This window comes from Stegostoma tigrinum, chromosome 7 (genome assembly GCF_030684315.1).
Source record: "Stegostoma tigrinum isolate sSteTig4 chromosome 7, sSteTig4.hap1, whole genome shotgun sequence".
NCBI classification, from domain to species: domain Eukaryota; kingdom Metazoa; phylum Chordata; class Chondrichthyes; order Orectolobiformes; family Stegostomatidae; genus Stegostoma; species Stegostoma tigrinum.
In genome coordinates this window covers 30,585,442-30,602,646 of record NC_081360.1, presented here as the reverse complement: position 1 = coordinate 30,602,646, position 17,205 = coordinate 30,585,442, and the positions used below count along the sequence as shown (strand labels likewise).

Genomic DNA, 17,205 nt, shown 5'->3' with positions numbered 1-17,205 from the left:
AAGACACTTTTCAATCTTATTACATTCTCTGATGCATGCAAGACTTCAACCATTTGGCTGTTTATAGTCTGATCTCAATGGGTTTTAACATGTGTTCCTTATATGTGGTTTCTGAACAACATAATGTCTTGCTGTAAATTAAAGGACTTATGCATTTGAACAAAAAGTATAGAAAATACAGCACATACTATGATCATTGGGCCTATTCTGCAGAATGATTTTGCTCTTTGAAGTATCATTTATCTGAAGTAAATTCTCAAGAACCACAATTTGGAAGGATGGGTTTCAAGACTATTTAAGTAACATTTAACCAAGAAATAAATATGAAAAAAATTCCTTAGCAGCCAAGTAGGACTTAACAATTCTTCATTAAATACTTAGCATTTAAGTCTAACTATGCAAGTTTCAAAGTGGCTGCAATAAAATATCAATTGAGGCACTTTTAAAATTGTTTCTGAATGAACCCCTCCCTGTCGTTATTAAAAATATGTTTTTTTTATTTCTGCCAAACACTCAACACCATGAAAAAGGAGGGAATGGGAAGTAATCTACTCTCAGGGCTTTGTGAAAGTTCTGTCTAACCAGCTGCTGGGAGGAGATTCTGGAACTGGAAAATCATTTCAATATAGCAATGGAAAAAAGCAAAGAGGTAACATGGCCATTGGGCATTGCAGATTACTAAATATTTTGACTGTTGTTAATTCATTTATTATTGTGGCTTTGTGGTAGTATCTTTACCTCCAGGCCTGAAGTACTGGGTCAAGTCTCTACCAGGATTTATTGGTATATGACATTAGTCAATGGGCTGGATACCAGCTGTGGCTCATGTAAACAATATAGTTTTCTGATTTTAACCATCTCTTATGAGGCATGGTGTTCAAACCTGGAATCCTTACACTAAAGTTTTGTTTATACTACCAGCTCTGTTCAAACATAGTCCTCTGTCACTGAGCATCAAAATGCTTTTCAGTACTGATGCAGTCATCCCAGAGTAAACCCTCACACTTCCTCTGGAAATTTCCACATAGTGCTTGCGACTTTAGACCAGCAGCTTCACTTTCAGTCCCTGGCTAAACTGCACTGAATCTGAAGCGCCCAGGTTCAAATCTTGCTCAGTCAAAGACTATGATGGTAAAGAGAGGCAATATAACTAACTGCCTCACTACTCCTGGGTGAGAGAGAGTATGACTATCTCGGGATACTTGTCTTACTGCCAGTCAATTTGTTTTTAAAAGACTTGAATTTCTATTGTATCTTTCACCATCTTAAGAAGGCCAAAAGCACTTAACAAACAATGAAGTACTATTGAAGTGTAAACACTGTTGTGTGCAGTAAATGCAACAGCTAAGTTCTGCGCAGTCACCTCCCGTAAACAACAATGCAATACGTCAATTGTCCTTTTTTAGGTGTTTGTTGAGGGGGTAGGATTTTAACCAGAATATCAGGATAATTCATCTAATCATCTTAGAACAGCATCATATGGTCTTTTGTGATGATGACAGACAGCACCTTGCTGTAAGGCGACTAAGCCTTCAAATGTCAAAACAAGACACATTGAAAAGCTTTGGAAATATGGGGCTTTGTTAAGAACAACAACACTTTACACCACTCAGGGCAAAGTAGCTTCCTGATAGGAATCCTTTCAACCCACTTCAACATTCACTCCCCTCACCACCGACGTACAGTGGCAGCAGTGCATAACATTTTCAAGGGGCATGTCATTCAGTCACCAAGGCTCCTTTGAAAGCAGCTTCTAAACCAACTACCTCTACCACCCTAGATGGGCAAGGGCAGCATATGCAACAGAAGTGCCACCACTAGCAAGTTTCCCTCCACATCTCACATGATCCTGGTTTGGAACTATACCATTGTTGCTTCAATAAATCCGGGATCTCCCTTCCTAACGTAGAAACACAGGAATAGGAACAGGCAATTCAGCCCATCAATGCTGCCTAGCCATTTAATAAGATCATGGCTGATTGAGCACTTCAATACCTTTTACACACCCCATCCCCATAACCCCATATGCCACAACACTGCAGATGTATAGAGACCCTAGTGACTGCAGTAGTTCAAAAAGGCTGCTCACTATCCCATTCAACAGGGCAATTAGAGATGGCAATAAATTCTGGCCTAACCAGCAAAGCCCACACCATATAAATGAAAAAAAGTGATTGAAATGTTGGCTGACTGCAAAAGTCAAAGAAGCAACAGCTGAAGGACATGTGCTGATGCCTCCCAGAATATCTCCAGCCAGAACAATGGCGAACATAACAAGACATCAAATTATTGAAGGCAGGATTTGCAAGCCACACACTTTTGTTTCACTAACACTTCTGCCTCATTTTCTTGAAAGAAATGAATGAAGTCTAAACCAGAATCTTGCATTCCACTTTGCCTTTACAGTAGGATGTGCAACGGAAAAACAAATCTTTATTTTAAAGTCTTGCTTATTTTTTTCAGCAAGAAACTGGATTTTAAACCAGCAAATATATCTCAAGATTTTGTTTGCACCCAGAGCCACAGGCAAAAATGTGGGCAACTGTTTAATGAGACGTTTGTTTGAACATGCCTCAGCTCAAATGAACTTGGCTCAATGCTGATTGGTGGCTTATCAATGGGTGCCATCAGCTACCTCTTCAATTGTGGGTCAACACAGTGTGGGAGCTGGAGGAACACAGCAGGTCAGGCAGCATCGGGGAGCAGGAAGGCTGATGTTGCGGGTTTACGCCCTACATCAGGACTGTAAACCTGAGACGTTGACTCTCCTGCTCCTCTGATGCTGCCTGACCTGCTGTGTTCCTCCAGCTCCACACTGTATTGTCTCTGACTCCAGCATCTGCAGTTCTTGCTGTCTCTTCAATTGTGGTTTGCGGTGAGACTTCTGATGGCTTCCTGAGGCTGATTCTCTCGCAGCTCCCACGTGAGTTACCTCCTATACATTACCCCCGGTAAGTCCCATAAATCAGTACCTTCCCTGCTGGCCTCCCTTCTTCCTCCATAGTTTCCTGCATTAACACACCCCTCCCTATCATCCCACTCACACTGTCAAGTCTTCCAGACACCCAGCCAGCTTCTGGAAAACTAACTGTTCAGGATAAAGCAGAGAAAGTTTGCAACAATGGTCTGTACAATGTTGGGCAACGGTTTAAACTTCAATGACTTTGGCATATCCCATGTGCAGGAGAATAAAACTACCACTGTGCCAATTGTTTGGCTTCTCCAGTAATCCAATCACATTTTTTAAAAAAATCTTCCAGTTAGTCTGTTCAAAGATATTACCTCACGCCTCTGGAGCAGATGGCACATGAACCTAGGGCTCCCGGTCCAGAAGTAGGGGCACTGCCACATCACCACAAGAGCCCTCTGAATTGGTTGGAGTTGGCACTCAAATAGCGGTCAGTTAATGTATTTAATGGCCTGAATGGTGAAGGCGACTATTCAGGTAGATTTTAAATTCATAAATGACCAATTCAACAGAATATGAATACCACTAGCACCATAACTATTTTGAATCTGCAATGTCTTAATCAAAATGGAATTTCATCTATTTGATTTGACTCCAGGATGTTGACAGTGCGGATTCAGCTATATTAATGCCTCAGAACTTCAAAAGGTGATGGTTACGTTCTTCTTTTTTTGCAGATGGGTAACGTCTGGCACTTTGGGCATGTAAATGCTACTGACTGTTTATCAATCTGAACAGGAATGTTGTCCGGGCTTTGCTGCATACGGATGTGCCTGGTTCAGTATCATAAGTGTTACTAATGGGGCCGACCACCATGCAAACATCAGAAAACTTCCTCCTTCTGACCTTATGATGGAGTGAAGGTCAATGATGAAGCAGTTCATGATGATTGGATATTACCCTGAGGAACAAAGGGTTCTGGTTTTGCAGTGGTGGTGTCCTTACCTCAGACAGGAGATCAGGGTTCAGGCTCAACCTGCTTCACAGGTCCTGGAACTGAGATGATTAGCTCCCAGCAATCATTTTCCTTGTGCTAGGTAAACTCCGACCAGTGGAGAGTTTTATTCCCAATTTCCATTGACTTTAGGATTCCTTAATGCCATACACAGTCAAATACTGCCTTGATGTGGTGGGAAGACACTCTCAAGTTATCCGTGAAATGCAGCTCATTTGTCCATGCTTGAATGAAAGCTGCAGGACCTGAGGTGGACCTAGCAGAACCCAAACTGACAGTCAATGATCAGTTATTGCTGAGCAAGTGCTTCTTGATAGCACTATCAATGATACCTTCTGTCACTTTTCTGATGATTAGGAGTAGATTGATGGGGTAATAATTGGCTGGCGTGGTTTCTACGGCCTTTGAATTTCAGGACTTAGCTGGGCCATTTTCCACATTGTCAGGTATTTTCCAGAATTGTAACTGCACTGGAACACCTTGAATTGGTTTGTGAGAATGTTAGAACTGCCGATGCTGGAATCAGTGATAACACAGTGTAGAGCCGGATGAACACAGCAGGCAAGGCAGCATCAGAAGAGCAGGAAAGCTGACGTTTCAGATCGGGAAAGAGGGTCCCAACCCGAAACATCACCTTTCTTGTTCCTCTGATACTGCCTGGTCTGCTGCGCTCCTCCAGCTCCACATTGAATTGGTTTGCGGCAAATTCTGGAGCATGCATCTTCAGTAATGCCGAATGTTGTCATGGCCCATTGTCTTTTCAGTATTTAACGTCTGAGCTGTTTCTTGATATTATGCAGAGTGAACTGAATTGAGTCTAGACTGATATTGTTTGACGCCTCAGGGGGAGGTTGAGATGGGTCATCCATTTAGCACTTCTGGCTGAAGATTGAGGCAAACGCTTCAGCCTGGTCTTTTACACTGACGGGGGCCCCCATCACATGATGAGTTTGCAAAGGCTGTTCTCCCCAATAGTTATTTAATTGTCCAATATCACTGATGGTTAGATGCAGCAGGACTCAGAGCTGTTTGTGACATTATGTAGCTCAGCCAAAGCAAGCTGCCTCTGCTGTTTAGCATGCATCCAGCCCGGTGCCGCAGCCTCACCACATTGACACCACTGCTTTGGGAGTGCAGACTGCTGTTCCAGACATGCCCTCCTGCATTTGTCACTGAACAATAAATCTACATCTCTCATCATATACACAGGAAGTTTTACTAACAGAGTGTGCAGTACTTAACCAAAGTTTTCACCAATAAATAATCTCAGTTTCCATTGTTCAACTTTCTAGGCTTTGTATAACTGGTCCAATATCAGACTGCATGCTACACCTTTCTGGGTCACAGAATGGCAGTGACTTCTTCATTGTTAAATATTCACATTACAGACCAGCAGCAGCTCCTGTGAGATTCTGTATGAAGACATGGAAATAGCATCTTTTGACTGGGTGTGTTTGCAGCTGGAGCGGTGAGGGGCAGCAGACAAAATAGGGCAGCTCCCTAGGCATCCACCTTCCCAACTACAGCCAAGCCTATCCCCATAATACAGGGGGTGAGTGGTTGTCCAAATCAGCATATTAAAATAAATAATCAAGGGTCAATTGAGCTTGTTAAAATTCAGTTGGCTTCACCATTCTCCTGCCCATACCATAATCTGGTTGGTCTAAGTAGGTGGGCAGGAGTGGCAGTCTGATTCTCGTACGCTTTGACAATGATTTGAAGACAGCCGGCACAACTTTCAGGGGCAACCCTCTGACCACTGGATCAGGACAACCCGATGGGTATCTTCCTGCCTTCCTCTCTGCCTCTCAAACTCCTCGCACCCACCCCCAATCATAACATGTATGAATCCTCCCAGCCCAATTGTCTGGAATAGCCTCTGTCCAGGAATCCATTGGTGGCTTTGTCTCAGAACCACCTCTGAGCCCTTGGTGCTGTTTAGAGGTGCCAGACAACCAGATTGGCTGATAGCTCTAGAAGGGGGGACTCCCTTCCACTGAGGGATGGAAATTCCACTCCACACCAATGTAGCCCACCCACAGCATATTTGGCTGACTTCATATTATTCTGTCAATGACTCTCCTTTGATAGTTGGGGTAGGAGCGTAGGTGTGGGAGCAGTCCACACTGCCTCTCCTGAGACCCCATTAAATTCCACACTTTAACTCTGTTTCACCATCTCATTTATCACTAATTTCAGGATTGGTGTAACAAATATAATGGCTCACTAAATGGAATACGGTTTGAGAAAGAAGATTTACATTGAAACACGACCACAAATTTCTTCCACCATCTGACTCAGCTTTCTAAATTATACCACATAAGAATTATTTTTACTTGTGGTATTTTTCTTCAAAGTAAAGTACAGTACTTTTTCAGACAAATGATGGCCACACATAGACTTGGTAACACTGTGACCTTGCCTCATTATTATATCTTCTGATTGAGAAAACAAAACAGGGTGATTGATGCTTCTGTGAAAATAAACCTTTGTGGGGACGTAGGGACAGAAACTTATCTCAGTCAGTCACACAGACTGAGGGATGTCGTATCAGTTGTGTGCTACAGTCGTTGCTCCATGTTCAGTTCCAGTGGCTTAAACAGAATTGAATATTGGCCAGGCCGTCTAACAGGCAGCTGATGCCAATAATGTCCATTTATTGCAACCATCCAAGGCAAATTTCTACTCAAAGAAATTTGATGAAAAATGGAAGACATTTTTTCTTGCTTCTTTTTCTGTTTGATGGTCAGAGGGAATATTAGTGGAGGAGAATGAATCTCTGTCACCTCAGGAACTTTATTGCAACATCAGGCAAAGAGCAGCTTGATATAGAGTAATCGCATGGGTGTGCTATTAGCTTTTACCCAGAAGGCACAGTGGAATAAGGCAGACTCAACTAATTTAACATAAAATCTACGGAAGCTGCAGACAAATCTCTCACCCCATCGGAATGCCATGGCTCAGAGGAGAAAGATCATGCCTAATCTTACTGTAAAATTCCTTTTCTCCAATGGGAGATTTTTGATGTACACATCACAGTGACTTCATAACACACCGAGAGTCACCTGCATCATTGATGCTAGGATAACTTACATTCCCATTTGTCAACACTGCAGGTAACCCATCAGTGGCATCATTTGTAGGGAAGGTTATCCGTTAACCACATCAGCTTATTTCTTGTGTTGCTTCAAGTTCCTTGAGGTGTTCTTGCAAAGAATTAATGAGTGTTAAAGCAACAAAAAAAATTCATCCTACCTGGATAGGTTCTGGCGACAGTTGAACAACATGTTGCAAACGTTCATTGTGATGGTGCCGAGATTCTTCCTCATAGACAATATCCCTTTCAGCCTGAGGAAGGCTCAAAAAGCGCAGGATAGTGCACAAATTTTCCCACAAGGTCCTGTTCTCTGGCGTTGGGTTTTCTTTCCAACGTAGCAGCTCACACAACCATCCCTGTAGCAGGAAGAAAGACAGACAAAGTCAAGGCTGAGTTGGGAAATTATAATGCTTCGCTTTCACAAAAATGAAAAAACATTTCAATCTGCTTTGTGAAAAAATTAAACAAAGTCTTGCTCTGCATCTCACCATTTACAGGTTCCAGATAGGTAAATGGCTAAATTGTAATTTTAGTGTTATGGAAATATTTCAGTTCAGAAATACATCGAAGTCTGTCTGGTTGAAGATAAATCAACTGTTTTTGATCCAAGATATATGCTTTCTTCAATAGCTTAATATTGATAGGGCATACTCCCCAATCAGTCTTAAAACAATGAAAGCATTCATTTTTTGACAATTGGATAGATATGCTTTGGAGATAGCAAGACAAAATTGAAATATAAATTATAATGGGGTTGCATCAGTTTAAAGCATGATTCTAGCAAGATGGAAAGGGCAGAAGGCCTTTGGAGGGAATCCAACATGGTGGTGGCCATTGAGTCTGTTGTAATTTTCATAATAACTGTATTTACGAGCTGTTTCAAAAAGATGCAATTATTGCAGTACCCAGGCCTACATAGTTTCTGGCTCACATGATAGGTTTCCAAGATGATAAAACTTCTTTCCTCAATTATCACATTGCTTCCATACATAAACCATCCAAAATGCTTATCAGTCAGACAGAGAACAAATTTTCTTTTTTTTGTCATTACAGTCTTCTGTTCATAATATTAGGTGATTTTGTTGCTCAGCTCTCATTGGTACTACATTGATTTGTATGCTGTGATAAACTGTATGTATTCTTTCTGTTAGAAGAAAGAGTTGTCACAATATTGTAATCATCTTAACCACTGCACATTTAATCATTCCCAACCAGGATTCAGGCTTATGAAGGTTAACCTTTTTATTTTAATTCCATGCTGGCTATGGTTGTAAAGCACCTCCCTGGTTAATCTGCCTATTTTTAGACTGAGAATATGATTACGAGGCTTTAAAAATACGTTTGCTTGCAAACTTGCGAGTAATGACTGTAAGTTTTAGTAACCCACAAATTATTGTTAACTGTACAGCAGAGCTTCAACAATATTTGTTATAGAGTAGCCCTGGACCAGGAGATAGGATTAGATTTTAGGACTGCTTTTCAGAGATCACTGAAAGATTTGTTCCAAGCACAATCACACTCATTATGTGAAGTTATGTGAAGGGATAGTCATATTTCTGTTGTTTAGGAATGTAGGGACAAGAAGAGGCCATTCATCCCTTGAAACTATTCTACCATCCAGTTAGATCATACTTGATGTTACCTCAATTCCATACCTTTGACCCATGTCCTATGATATACATACGAAATAAAATGTATCTAATTTGTCATGGAGCTTTCACCAAGAATCCATATTCTTTGAATATTGGAGAAAGCGTTCCAAATTTTCATTACACTTCATGTGGAAAAAGTGTTTTCTTTTCCCATTTAAAGAGCTCAGATCTAATTTTAGTATTGTCCTGCATTCACTACAAATGCAAATACTTTCTGCAGGCTGGATTTTCCATATTTTGACAATGTCAATAATGAGTTTCATTGGAAGGGTTGACTCCGTGAGCCCAGGAGGCCGTTCTCACACAGCCCTGTGCTCAGGAGCAGTGGAAGCGCTCACTGGTGCCGGGACTGTCTGGAGTTCATGCTATGATCACCATATTTAAATGTAGCCACACGCCGTTTCAAAAATTGTGAGCAAGGAATTGCTATTCGTGTTGTGCCATACAATTCCAAATGACGTGGCTGAGAGATACGAGTTGGCACCCATTTTGCTGTCTGGTGGAGGAAGGTAACCCTGTTTGGATTGCCTTCCAAAAGCTTTGGAATAACCTAAGGCAGTGTCATATTGCCAGTTATATAACCATTATGAATAATGCAGCTGAGTCTGATGATCCCCTCAAATAACTTGAAAGGTTAAAATGAAAGGTAACTTTTCCCAATGAAATACTTCTATGAAATGCATCATGCAGCATAAAATACACCACACAATTGAACGTGCAGTCATATGGACCAGGAAAGTCCTGGGGCAGAATCCTAGTTTTCCTCCCTACCCCTTTACCTATGGAGACATCACAGGTGGCCCACAGCTGTTTAACGCTCCAAGGGGACTTGGCTGGAGATGAGCCTTCCGTCTCCACTTTGGTACACGTCCTGCCTTAGAACACTACCGGCCAATCTGATTGGTCAGCATTTCTGTTTTCCAGGCAGTGCCCGTGGGACAGATGGCCATTAAGACAGTATAAGCTGTCTCCCTAACTCAAAAGTGCCATAACCCCAGAACACAAAGATATTAGGAACCTTATGGCAAGAACAGATGGCTATGATGGGTCTGAGATAATGGGAACTGCAGATGCTGGAGAATCCGAGATAACAAAGTGTGAAGCTGGATGAACACAGCAGGCCAAGCAGCATCTTAGGAGCAGAAAAGCTGATGTTTTGTTTCACTTAGCTATGATGGGCCTGCATGGCTTTGATCTGGAGGCTGGGCAGGAAGAAAACATCTGGGGCACTTGATTTTGAAAGGGAGCCAATAACAGAGAAGTAATGAACAAGCAGCATGCTGGAAATTTTCCTCAAAAAATCCCTAAAACGCGTCACACTTGAGGGTACAGTGGGAAACAGTGCTTAGCGACCTCTAATTGGCCAATTAAGGCATCTAATGGCAAAAGGGTAGGCAGACTTCCCTAGGCCTCAACAACCTTGTAAAATTGTGGACAGATTAGCGCAGAAGGAAATTAACCAGGGACATTTTTCAAGCCACCCCCTCCCCAAACACCCTGCAGTCTAGTCTACCAATGGAGGCCAGTAAAATCTACTCCAGATTTCCCATCTTTGTTGAGTGAGGTCAGGACTCTGTGGGAAGCTAGGAAAGAGATTGCTGAACCCCTTGCTGACGTGCAAGAGACTGGAGGTTGGCTACTGTGGTGCCATAATTTAAGAAAGGTGGTAAGGAAAAGCCAGGGAACTATAGACTGGTGAGCCTGACATCAGTGGTGGACAAGTTGTTGGAGGAAATCCCGACGGACTGGATTCACATGTATTTGGAAAGGAAAGAACTGATTCAGGATAGTCAACATAGCTTTCTGCATGGAAAATTGTGTGTCATTAATATGATTGAGTTTTTTGAACAAGTAACGAAGAGGATTGATTAGGGAAACCTGGTGGATGTTATCTACATGGATTTCAGTATGATGTTTGACAAGATTCCTCATGGTAGATTGGTTAGTAGGTTAGATCACGTGGAACACAGGGAGAACTAGCCATTTGCACTCAGAACTGGCTCAAACGTAGAAGACACAGGGTGGTGGTGGAGGGTTGCTTTCCAGTCCGGAGGCCTATGACCAGTGTTGTGCCCCAAGGATCAGTGTTGGGTCCACTGCTTTTTGTCATTTATATAAATGATTTGGATATGAGCATAGGAGGTATGGTTAGTTAATTTGCTGATGACACTAAAATTGGAGGTGCGGCAGACAGTGAAGAAGGTTACCTCAGGGTATAACAGGGTCTTGATCAGATGGGTCAATGGGCAAAGGAGGGGCAGATGGAGTTCAACTTAGATAAACTGCATTTTAGAAAGGCAAATCAAGGTAGGACTTATACACTTGATGGTAAGGTCCTGGGGTGTGTTGCTGAACAAAGAGACCTGAAATGCAGGTTCATAGTTTCTTGAAAGTGGAGTCACAGGTAGATGGGATCGTGAAGAAGGCTTTTGGTATGCCTGCCTTTACTAGTCTATTAGCATTGACTATAGGAGTTGGGAGATCATGTTGAGGCTGTACAGGACATTGATTCAGCCACTTTTGGAATACTGAGTGCAATTCTGCTCTCCCTGTTATAGGATGGATATTGTGAAACTAGAAAGGTTTCAGAAAAAATTTACAAGGACATTATCAGGATTAGAGGGTTTGTGCTATAGAGAGGGGCTATTTTTCTTGGAGCATTGGATGCTGAGGGGTAACCTACAGAGGTTTATAAAATCAAGATGGTTATAGATAGAGTAAATAGAAAAGATCTTTTCCTTGGGGTGGTGCAGTCCAAAACTAGAGGGCATTGATTTAAGGTGAGGGGGGAAGAATTTAAAAGGGACCTAAGGGGCAACTTTTTCACATAGAGGGTAGTGCGTATATGGGATGAACTGCCAGAAGAAGTGATGGTGGTTGGTACAATTAAAAGGCATGTGTACGGTTAAATGAATACAAAGGCTTTAGAGGGATATGAGCCAAATGCTGGCACATGGAACTAGATTTATATAGGATATCTGGTCAGCATGGACGATTTGGACCAAAGGGTCCGTTTCTGTCCTGTACATCTCTATGCCTCTAGGTCATCCAAGTTAGGAAATGGTGTATTAGAAATGGACCAGGGGCTTGGTTAGGGAAGGAGAAAATCAAGCAGCACCCTATTTCTGACTGCTATCCAGTGATCTTTGGTGAAAAGTAATGCATTACTTAAACTGATAAAATCTGGCCATCTAGGTGAAATACTGGAGGAATACCAGCCCATGTAAAACCATATTACAGACATTGCAGGAAAAAAAACAAGAGAATGGAGCCAAACAACGTAAATTCTTAATTTATGTAAGAACATAAATAGGTTACATTCGTAACTATGTCTTCATTATTCTTTAGCACCCATAAGATTCTTCATTGTAGCCAAGTTACAGAATTTACAACTTGCTAACACTGTAGATACTGTTTACCAACTCATCTAGCAGAATATTAGCAAATTGCTGTTAAATTTGTTGAGATAAGCCGTGAAGCAAAGGCCTTACTGGGTGGACTTATTAAAATTGCTGTAAAGGTTTTGAGTCTTTATGATATTCTTTCCAATGCGTTATATATGCATAGGAGCTCTCAATAATGTTGTCTTCAGCTGGACCCGAAAACAACAAAGGATCAGCAACCTGTCAAATCTCTCTAGGAAATTTTGCGGGTGGCTTTGTAACACTGCAAAGGACAATGCAAGCTGCCTTGTTTTGAACTTGGAATTCAGCAAAGCTAACATGTTGAATGCCTGCATATTGGTTCAAATCTTCCTGTCATCAGACTGTCAGAGATCGGAGATAAAGGGAACTGCAGATGCTGGAGAATCCAAGATAACAAAGTGTGAAGCTGGATGAATACTGCAGGCCAAGCAGCATCTCAGGAGCACAAAAGCTGACATTTCTGGCCTAGACCCTTCATCCGATGATGAAGGGTCTAGGCCCAAAACGTCAGCTTTTGTGCTCCTGAGATGCTGCTTGGCCTGCTGTATTCATCCAGCTTCACACTTTGTTATTGTCAGAGATCGGACTTATGTTGGAAGATGTGCACCAAATCCCTGTGGTGCAGTCCAAAACTAGAGGGCATTGATACTGGGACATACATTGGAATTTCTTGGGAAGTTTAAACTTCCTATGTGCCTGGAACCCTCTGTATAAGGCTCCAATTCTGAGCTACATTGGAACGCTTTCATTTATTCTTCATTCTCAGGATGACAGGATCAGCACTTATTACCCAGAGGCAGTTCATTCAACTCACATTGTTGTAGGTCAAAGATCACATGTCAGACGGACTAGGTAGGAACTGAAGCTTTCTTTTCCTACAGAAAACTGGTGAACCAGATGGGATTTTACAACAGTAGACACAGTCGCCATCTTTCATCTTTTAATTCCAGGCTTTATAAATCTCGTGTTTCACCATCAACTACCAAAACATTTGCCTGGGGTTCAGGAATACTACTCCAGGGACATTACCAACAACCCACCACCTGCCCCACTTGGGACAGACCCACACAATTTACCTTGATAGATATCCAGGAAAATATTAGGCAGTTTAAAATCGGGTGTAAAATCCACAATCACCACATGCCTTCCAGCCAACTAACTATCTCTCCAAATAACTAATTTCCCTGACAACCTGACCTACTCACCAACCCATCTCCTTAATCACCCCCCTCAACACCCACACACTCATTGAGTCACTCACTCACCCATCCAACTGCCCACCTACCTAACTGATCCACTGGCTCAATCAGAACTTCACCAGCTACTCACTTGGACTCTCAAACAAATGCCCATTCAGTTATGAACTGGACGTTTAAAATTAAATAAAATCAGATGGAACTGTGGATGCTGTAAATCAGGAACAAAAACAAAGTGACTGGAAAAGCTCAGCCGGTCTGGCCGCATCTGTGATGAAAAATCAGAGTTAATGTTTTGGGTCCTGTGACCTTTCTTCAGAACTGAGTTCTTCAGGTCACCAAACCTGAAACACTGTTCTCTGATTTTCCTTCACGGAAGCTGCCAAACCTGCTGAGCTTTTCCAGTGACACCTGCTTTGGGACCTTTAAACTTACTTGACTACGGCAGCTAGTGCCATAAATAGGGATCCTGTCCTTTCTTCCCCTGACTTTAATGCAATCTGATGAAGTTCCCCAAGAAATGTTATACCGCTGATTTCTGCTGAAGTCAGGATTTGAAAAATCCCATAAGAAATGGGTAGTAACGTCCAGTCGGGAAAATCTTTCTGGGCGGCGGCAATGTGCACAATGTTATCACTGATCAGAAGATTCAGAACAAATCTTGCAGCAGTGCCATGGATTTGAAAATGGTGTGCTCCACAACTCCAAAATTCACAAGACTAATTGCTGGCCTATGAGCTCCTTTCTGAGATGCAGTTTGCCCCTTTAGAGTATTACTTAACCCACGTACCACCATGGCCACCCCCTGACCACTTCTTCAACAAACAGGTAACTTGTTTCAATGCCAGCATCAATAAACTTCCATTTTATGCTTGCAGCAATTTAGGAAATGCAGGGTGAACCATTGTGCAGCACAGTGTGCAGACAGGAATGAGATAACTAGCCTTTCTTGAGATCCTTCATTTTCTGTAAACAAACACAAAATTGGATAGACTCTCAACATTTGGTAACAAATGATATGATTGCAATATGATCAATGAGAGGTGAAGAAATATGACCAAGCACTGTTCACATGCCAGGCAAATAAGTAGTGCATTTTGGGTGCATTTATGAAGGAATGGACAGATATGTTCCCTCTTAATTAACTTTATTCCCTCCAAGTTGGCTCACGTTCTCAATTCAACTTAGCAATAAAAGGTTACACTGCAGGATCCACTGTTGCAACTGGACATCAGTGTTTTCTCAGATGGTTACTGAGCAAAGTCCTCAGATAACTTTACAGATGTCAACTGAGAGGAGAATAATCTTTTCTTTTAATTGTCTGGAAGCAAGATTGTATCAGATAACATTGGATTAATAATGACTGAGACATTGAGTAACTATAAAAATAACTAATTTTATCATCTTCCTAAGAGCAAAATCAATCTCTCTCATTATAACTGGCTCACAGCTCTTTTCTTTCTCAATGAGAATTTTCATGAAGGACCAGCATCATTGTGCAGAACATAAATGATGTAGAAGATAAGAAAAATTAAGTATATCAAGAAAATGCAGTGAAAGATAGAGTCACCATCATCCTACAGGACCATAGGGCTGTTTCTTATTTGACACAGGCAACTGATCGTGGTTTAACTTGAGGGTTGCCACACCTCGGGTGAGGGGAAAGGCCATGATAGCCCTTCATTGCTTCCTTAGCCAGTACAGAAATTAAACCAACACCATTGGCATCACTCTGCATAAGAAACCAGCCATCCAGCTAACTGAGCTAACCAACTCTCTTGAATGACAGTAAATTTGGGTTTAAAAGACAGTATTTCTGTCTTACTACCTACCACAATTTAAGATGTTTCGAAGTTTTCAAATCCTGGGAAAAAAAGCAAAGTAATGAAATGATGCTCAATTTCAACATAGTAAGGAAACAGAGAAGGGAAGGAATATGAAGAACTTCCTGTTTGCATTCTCAGTTTTCAAGGGATTAGTGAGGATGACCATTATCCATAAAACGTTCAGGAATAATAATCTAAGCAGCTCTGCTGTACTAGAAAAACTATATTCAGAGTTGTATCTCCGCTGATAACTGAAAATGCTCATAAATGCTTTGACTAAACATTTATGTAACAGACTGCATACAAACCAAAATTAGACATGGCAACAATTTATTCAGATCCACGACATGAAGGTAGATTTGCTGCTTTTGTGATAATGTGTGCGTGGATTTGCCAGTTTCTCTTCCAAATGTGCAGTTATGAATTTAAACTGCATTTCAGATTTTCATTATGTGATATTTAGGTACTACATAATATGTTTTGTGATAGTATTATTTTGTACAGCCCAAGGCTGCAAACTTCTGGGTTCTTCTAAACCTGTAGCAAGAGTGTCCAAAATGAGAAAAAACGTATTACATTGGAGACACTGTGAATATATTGTCACTTCAAAGGCTTAATCTCAGCAATTCAATTAGAGAACAGCTGGGAAAAAAAATTATTCAAATGGTATATATGGTCCCAGCTCCAACAGGAAAAGTAATTCTCATAAGTACCATGGAAAAAAAATTCCATTTGAAAACATCTTGAAATTTTCAAGCACAAAGTTAATTTTGAAATTTGAATATATCAGCATAAAACATAGGTTTAAGTTGATGAGCCCAAACTAAAATATCTTCAAAAATAAGAATAACATTCTGTGGTTTGTGAAAATTTACTGTGATCCTGTGCACTGGAGGAAACAAGTTCACCTGCACAATATCCTAGATATTGGGAACAAGCCAAGAAGAGAAATTGTTTTTGTCCCATTAGGCAAATTTCATATCAATGTATACAAGCTTTTTACATAATTAACTTTGGTGGTTATACCAGTCCCACATTGCATCACTGATGATGGTCAAGAGAGAAGTGTTTATCCTGAAAACTACATTTGATTTAAAATATTCCAAAATATTTAGATATTTCATATAATTAGCATAATGCTTGAAGTCTGATAAAGTCTAACTCACATAACATCAATTTGTCTTCAGGTAACATTTTATATCATTTACTGTTTGAGTTTTGCATTCAGTTTTGGTTTTGTAGCCTGGAAATCCTGGTTTGACATATTAGTTTAGAAATGTTCAACACATTGATTAAAAGTGAAAAAAAATCAAACGAATATGGGAAAGTTTCAGTGCTGCTGCACAGACAATTCTGACTATAACTCAGAATGCCTTCAAGTCTGAACACAACAAGTTACAATGGTGGCAGTCCACTTGGGTTTGAAGGATAATGGGAACTGCAGATGCTGGAGAATCCAAGATAATAAAGTGTGAAGCTGGATGAACACAGCAGGCCAAGCAGCATCTTAGGAGCACAAAAGTTGACGTTTCGGGCCTAGACCCTTCATCAGAGAGGGGGATGGGGAGAGGGTTCTGGAATAAATAGGAAGAGATGGGAGGCGGACCGAAGATGGAGAGAAAAGAAGATAGGTGGAGAGGAGAGTATAGGTGGGGAGGTAGGGAGGGGATAGGTCAGTCCATGGAAGACAAACAGGTCAAGGAGGTGGGATGAGGTTAGTAGGTAAGAAATGGAGGTGCGGCTTGGGGTGGGAGGAAAGGATGGGTGAGAGGAAGAACAGGTTATGGAGGCAGAGACAGGCTGGACTGGTTTTGGGATGCAGTGGGTGGAGGGGACGAGCTGGGCTGGTTTTGGGATGCAGTGGGGGAAGGGGACGAACTGGGCTGGTTTTGGGATGCGGTGGGGGAAGGGGAGATGTTGAAGCTTGTGAAGTCCACATTGATACCATTGGGCTGCAGGGTTCCCAAGCGGAATATGAGTTGCTGTTCCTGCAACCTTCGGGTGGCATCATTGTGGCACTGCAGGAGGCCCATGATGGACATGTCATCTAAAGAATGGGAGGGGGCGTTGAAATGGTTCGCGACTC

At 41.6% G+C, this 17,205-nt stretch overlaps 1 protein-coding gene across 17 annotated transcripts in view; it reads right to left on the bottom strand.

Moving 5' to 3' along the window:
* Window positions 1-17,205, bottom strand: part of satb2 (SATB homeobox 2) — a 175,807-nt gene that overhangs the window by 46,029 nt on the left and 112,573 nt on the right. For all 17 annotated transcript variants that reach the window (XM_048535018.2, XM_048535021.2, XM_048535020.2 and 14 more), the window contains one exon: window positions 7,179-7,376. In XM_048535018.2, the coding sequence (XP_048390975.1) occupies window positions 7,179-7,376 (198 nt within the window). The remainder of the gene's footprint in view (window positions 1-7,178; window positions 7,377-17,205) is intronic.